The sequence below is a fragment of the Astyanax mexicanus genome, chromosome 13 (genome assembly GCF_023375975.1).
Source record: "Astyanax mexicanus isolate ESR-SI-001 chromosome 13, AstMex3_surface, whole genome shotgun sequence".
Classification (NCBI taxonomy): domain Eukaryota; kingdom Metazoa; phylum Chordata; class Actinopteri; order Characiformes; family Acestrorhamphidae; genus Astyanax; species Astyanax mexicanus.
This window is the reverse complement of record NC_064420.1, coordinates 7,748,375-7,754,710: the sequence shown is the minus strand read 5'-3', so window position 1 is coordinate 7,754,710 and position 6,336 is coordinate 7,748,375. Positions and strand designations below refer to the sequence as shown.

General features: G+C 37.2%; 1 protein-coding gene across 1 annotated transcript; it reads left to right on the top strand.

Moving 5' to 3' along the window:
- Nucleotides 1-1,295: 1,295 nt before the first annotated feature.
- LOC125780599 (epidermal differentiation-specific protein-like) lies at nucleotides 1,296-2,988 on the top strand. The gene is made up of 2 exons (XM_049463034.1): nucleotides 1,296-2,387; nucleotides 2,559-2,988. Exon 1 carries the CDS (start codon nucleotides 1,372-1,374, stop codon nucleotides 2,374-2,376), a length of 1,005 nt encoding a protein of 334 aa, XP_049318991.1. The 5' UTR covers nucleotides 1,296-1,371; the 3' UTR covers nucleotides 2,377-2,387; nucleotides 2,559-2,988.
- Nucleotides 2,989-6,336: the final 3,348 nt, after the last annotated feature.

Genomic DNA, 6,336 nt, shown 5'->3' with positions numbered 1-6,336 from the left:
TTTAAGACCTTAAAAGAAGACTTTTATATCTTTTTATACCTCTCAACAAGAAAAAATAATAGTAGTACTGTGGCAAAAATGACAAACTAGGTAGTAGTATACAAAATGTTGTGCTGAATTGAAATAAGAAATTCAGTCCACCCTAGGAACATTACTGACTTCCTATTAGCCAAAAAATAATTTCAAATAACTATCAAATAAACATAAAAGTGCTCTGTTAAGAGAACTCTACAAAATAGCCTTGTAAAAAAAAGAGCTGGCAGAATAATTGGCATATTCCCTAGATCTCTGTTTGCTTTTTTAGAATATTTTAATAATCAATGCACCATAATAATTATAATAATAAACAAACATAAACACCATTAAAATTGTTAGACATTTTAACGATCCCATGTACACAATATTTAGCGTCAATTTAATAAAAATGTATGAATAAGAAGTAAAAAAAAAAAGCCTGTGATTATATTTTAGTGTTTTGCAGTCAATCTTGTTTTTATTTCATGGTTATTTAAACATGCAGTTAATCCATTGCTTACATTCCTCAATAAAAATTTTCATATCATTTCTGAACTAAAAATAAACAGAATCAAACACCAATCATTTTAACAAGTCAAATGCTTAATAAATGATGTATGTTCCATATGAAATTCTTGTGATATTCATGTTAAATGAGGATTTTAATAGTAAAATAATAATGCGCTTTCTTATCACAATGATAGACAATATGAATGAGCTGCTCAGTTGTGTCAATATTCACAGCATGGTCTGGGTTCTTATGGGTTAATCATGTTAGAAAAATACCACTTTAGGACTAAATGTCGAGGTTGAATTTTAGCTTATAAAAAAGTGCTGATAAAAGAACTGCAGTAAGAGCTAAATTCCTTCCTTTACATTGTTTCAAACTTAGTCAAACTAGTTACTTGGTATCTATAAAGCGAGCTAGAACTAATACCCGAATCAGACTGCACGAATTTAGCCATATTTTGACCCGATTCAGCACTGGATTTGAATTTCAGTGTTGCGAGTGACCAAGGTTGGAGTACGTATGGAGTATGCTAGTTTTATACCAGTTCTTTAAAGTATAATTTAGTGCAGTAAAATTACCCACTCTGCTTTGACACAGGGAAATGGTCAGTTGTAAATATTCAGTTAAGTGAAACTCCCTGTGGCTAAAAACGTGTTTGAACTGGTTTTGCTTGGAGGAAGTTAAAAAAATGTCAACTCTACTCAAACTGATTCAGGATCAGCAGAACCTGCATATTCTCAAATTCCTCAGCCCCCTATATATATGGAGGGGTTAAGAGACACTTTTCACAGACTTGCAGACTCCTCTCATTCATCTCATTCAGTATCGACTTCCAGAGCGACACCATGAGCAAGATCATCATCTACGAGCATATTAACTTTCAGGGCATGAGCAAAGAGTTCATCTCCTCCGTCCCCAACTTGGTAAGCGAAAACTTCAACGACTGCATCTCTTCCCTGAAAGTTATAGGGGAGCCATGGGTGGCATATGAACATACCAACTTTCAAGGTTCTCAGTATGTCTACGAGGAGGGAGAGTACGCCACTCTGGACAGGAACGACGCCTTTTCTTCTCTGGAGAAAGTGACTGAGGACCTGGCAAACCCTCAGATAACCCTTTACGAACATACTAACTACCGGGGCAGGAGCCTCGTCTTCACCACTGAAACCAACCTGTGCTACGGCAACTTTAACGATGTTGCGTCTTCTCACAAGGTGCAGAGAGGGGTGTGGGTCCTGTATGAGCACATCAACAGAAGTGGAGCTCAGCTGGTGGCCAGAGCTTCTCGAGACATGCCTGAGTACGGCTGGTTCAATGACAGAGTGTCTCACCTTCGCCCTCTGAAGCCAGGGAAACCCATTATAACAGCAGAGATCCAGTGGAACCAGAAAGAAGAGCATATGAATGCCGTGGTCATCGACAGCCTGTGTGGTCTGAACCATGGAGACCACGAGCAAAGCTTCTCCACTGAGATGAGTAAGGAGTACGAAGGCTCCGTCACTGATAGCTTCAGCTTCAGCAATTCCACCCAGATAAGCTGGGGAGCATCATTTGGTGTAGACGTGGGAGTGGTGAAAGCACAGCAGAACTTTTCTCTGAGCAACACCTTCACCGTGGAGAAGGGGAGCAGCAACACCAGGACAGAGAGGAAGAGCATCCGGGTTAACCTACCAGCCAAAATCGCTCCCCGCACCAAGCTCACCGTGAACATGGTGAGGAAGGAGGTGGATGTGAAGGTTCCAGTCAAGCTGACCATCGTCACCGGATCCCAGAGCAAGGTGGAGTATGGACAGTACAGGTGCCAGTCTGGCAACTCCATCACCACCGAGTTCAGGGAGGAAAAGATCTAGAGCACCGACAGGTAAGACCGATTCCTTCAAGGAACAACCAACACATCTTTATTTATAGATTTAATAAAGTCTAATTTGATTAAGGCAATGCTGACAGTTATAAACTGTTCTTTAGTGATATTTATGCTTGCAGTCATTTTCTTCATTAAAAACATTAATGTGCTGTTTTCTCTTGTTTCCAGTGAAACATACTGGTGCTGGACCTCTGCACTCCCAGGATGCGCCGAGAATTTCATCATTTGAATTGATTGAGTTTGAATTGACATGATTGACTCACACTGTAAACATTATTTCAGCAGGTAGAATAATATAATATTTTATGTAAACATTATTAAAATGTGTTTCTTTAAATGATGAATTTAATTGAATTTTGTTTAATTTTCAGGTAGTTATGCTTTTATCCGTTACATCCATTACAAACAAAAGTCTGAAACATAGTTGCTTTATCTTACAACAGACAAAACAGACAAATATCTTGAAATAAGAAATATTTGACAAGTGATAACTATAATTGTTTTACCTGGCATTTTATAATGTTTACAGTGAATGTGAATATGTGATTGTGAAACAAATAAATAAAAATCAAATCATAATAAATATGAACAGAATCAAGCATCGTTCTTTTTTCATTTTTGCCGTCAGAGCAAATTTAGCCTTTTGGAATAAACTCACTGGGCCAGTTGTTCAAAAAATGTAATCCGGATCAAAATTATCCAGATCTGGTAATCCCATTTTTGCTATCCAGGATCAGGTGATCTGTCTTATTTTTTAAGCCGTTTTTTCAAAGCAACATTGGATTGGATCTCCCTAATTCAGATACACAGTTTTCAGGAAAACATAAACATCCACTTTCATTTATAATTTATTTCATGACCTCTTATCTGAGCCACAACAAATAAAAAAACATATACATTAACAAATACATTGTGAATATATTAAAAGCATCTTAATTAAAAAATGTCCAATAGTTAACAAGATATTCAGGGTTCTTCATATGAGAAAGAGAGACCTGCATTTTCAAGCCCTGATTTTAGGAGGAGGATTTGAAGTTGCACCCTGGTTTGCTGCAGTTTGGTCAGCTTTATTTGTTCCTCTGCCAGGAGAATCTGTGCTTCTGCTCTGTGAGTTTCTCGTTTAAGAAGAGTTTCATAGTCATCACCATTAGTATTTCGAAAGGGATGCTTCAAGCCTCTTTTCTGAGCTTCTGTGACTGCTGGCTTTACCGGTGAAGATTCTGGTTGCCCAATAAAAGGGCGGAAATCCAGAATAATTAATTGTACAAATGTTTTTTCACTTTAAAACTTTAATTTAAAAATTTTACTACATTTTCTCCCTGAAATTCACCTTGAAATCCTACCCCTTGTTTCCCTTTTGAACAACCCGTTTTCCAGATTTGATCCAATCCGATAACTAAAATCCGATTAGATTACCTCTGAACAACTGGCCCACTGTGATTACATTAACTCATTGTGAATGTACATGTAATCACAGAATAAGACTGTAGGGTACAGTTATGGTAACATTTCCAAGTTAAACTTTTAACTCATTTCAGAACTAAATGTAAGGCTTACCTAACATATCTTACAGTACATCTTTCTATTGGCTCCTCACATAATTTATTTGCATAATAGGTGTGCTACTCCTGAACTATCTGCAAATAGTTTTGCTTGTACATTACAAGAAGGCAATTCTTTGTCATACTTTAACCATTTAAAATACGACTAAACATTGCCAATTTAGAGAAGACAGCTAGTGTCTTCTCATTAAATAGAAAAATGAATCCAGCACTGCACTGCATTACTTATCAAGCATGAAGTCTCTTTGCAGTAAGAAAAATGATAACTTCCTCTTATGGCCTGCAAACACTAAACAGTATACATTTGGTAGCCTTTTACTTATTGTTTTAGCATGCCTCAGCTGTTAAATATACTGTAGGTAATTATAACTCAAAATATGGGGTAAAGTCTACTTAAACAAAAATGAGAGAAAATTTTTGTTTTAAAAATTAAATATTGAAAAAGTGGGAGCAAACATCCATATTATTCAACTCTCCAGAAACTTGCTGGGTGAATGGAAACCAGTATAAATTTCCTCAGCACCCAACGTTTATGTTGTGAGCTGGCTGCACTGATGCTTAATGTCTGCATAATGTGTTAATCTGAGAAAACTCGTAAAGCAGGTAGAGACCCCTGACATAAAACCTGTATGAACAGGTCAGGAATCGTCATCCCCTGCAGCCTTAATTACTCAGGAACTTAATACCAAGACAGGTGGGAAGAAACTACCAGAGTGAATATTGCTCAGAAGCTTCTTGGGCAACAAAGAAAAAAATCTGCATTACAACACACTTATTGTGAAACATGGGGGTGGCAGCAATACCTCTCACAAGAAAAAATACTGCTATTACTGTGGTAAAAATGACAAACTAGGTGATAGTATACAAAAGGTTTTACTGAATTGAAATAGGAAATTCAGTCAACCTTAGGGAACATTACCGACTTTCTATTAGCCAAAAATAATTTCAAATAACTATCAAATAAACATAAAAGTGTTCTGCTAGGATAACTCGACAAAACAGCCTTTTTATAAAAGCACTGGCAGAATAATTGGCATATTCCCTAGATCTCTATTTGCATTTTTAGAATATGTTAATAATCAAAGCAACAAAATAATAATAAGCAAACAAAAACATAATATAAATTGTTAGACATTTTAACTGGCTTAAAGTGGACATGAAACATTTCAGTTTGTACACGTTTTCTAAGGGATTAAATATTTGGAGCAGCCTGTCAACAACAGGTACTGCCATCCAGTTAACTAGCTTGTTTATATAGACTTAGCTATTTAGCATGTAAAGTCCAGAGTTCATTTAGACTGAATAATGAAACATACATGATTTAAGTGGATATTGAAACACCCAGGCGCTGTTTGGTTGATAAACCATTCAGTTTGGAAGTTAGAAGGCTTGCTGGGTAGCTACCTTCATCTAGTTAGCGTTAGCTAGTTAGCTAGCATTAGCTATTTAGCCAATTAACTTAGCTAGCTAAGTAGTAAACGCTAGCCTTGGTAAGATAGCTAGCAAAATAGCTAATGCTAGCTATGTTAAGATAGGTAGATACATTGCTAACGCTAGCTTTGGTAAGGTAGCTAGTGTTGTAGAAATGAAAATGTGAGGTGGGCTACCCCCACCTCTCGTCCGGGCTACAACTCCCTTACGTGTTCGCTGAATAGAGGAGTCTCAGACAGATGGAGTGAAGTTGAAAGCAAAACAAGTATTTATTACAGAAAAGCTGGAACCAGGAGAACACAGAAACGATCGGTGAATGACCAGTTTCAACAAATGTTCTGAACCTCTAATGATCTGACTCCATGTTTTAAACCCAAAATGACGTGAAGACCTGGTGATAGGGCGTTGCTAAAATCATCTTATGTCAGCATGCATGGTGTTATGTGTTAGCGCTGAAGATTTCGCTGATGGCTCAAGATTTGCTGGTGTTTTTGGCCTTGGAGAAACAGCACGGCTTTGTTCAGTAATTAGACAGTGTTGCACTCCCCGTGCGCATGCCCTCCTCAATTTGACAGGTGGAGGTCTTCACGCGCACAGAGAGAAAGACTGTATTGTTTGTCCAAAAGTCTCTGTATTAAGCGAGGTCATGCAAAATGCACTATCTGCTGATTTTGTAGCTGTTAGTGAGAAAAACATGCAATCACACAATGGGTTTCAGTGAGGTGTCAGTGGCGCGTGATTGTCAGCCATACGTTTATGTATCATGTGGGTTGGTTTGTCAGCCTAAGGCCTGTGTTTAGTCACATGCTTGTTAAAAACAATGCTTCACTATATACGTGAAGAATATGGTGGTTAAGATATACTGTGAGTAATAAAATGATCAAATATAGCGTTAATATTGGTTAATGCATATAAAATAGTTATGAAATGATCAAATGTAGTGTGAGTATTGG

Coding starts and splice junctions, on each gene's coding strand:
- LOC125780599 (XM_049463034.1), top strand. CDS start 1,372: ATGAGCAAGATCATCATCTACGAGCATATTAACTTTCAGGGCATGAGC.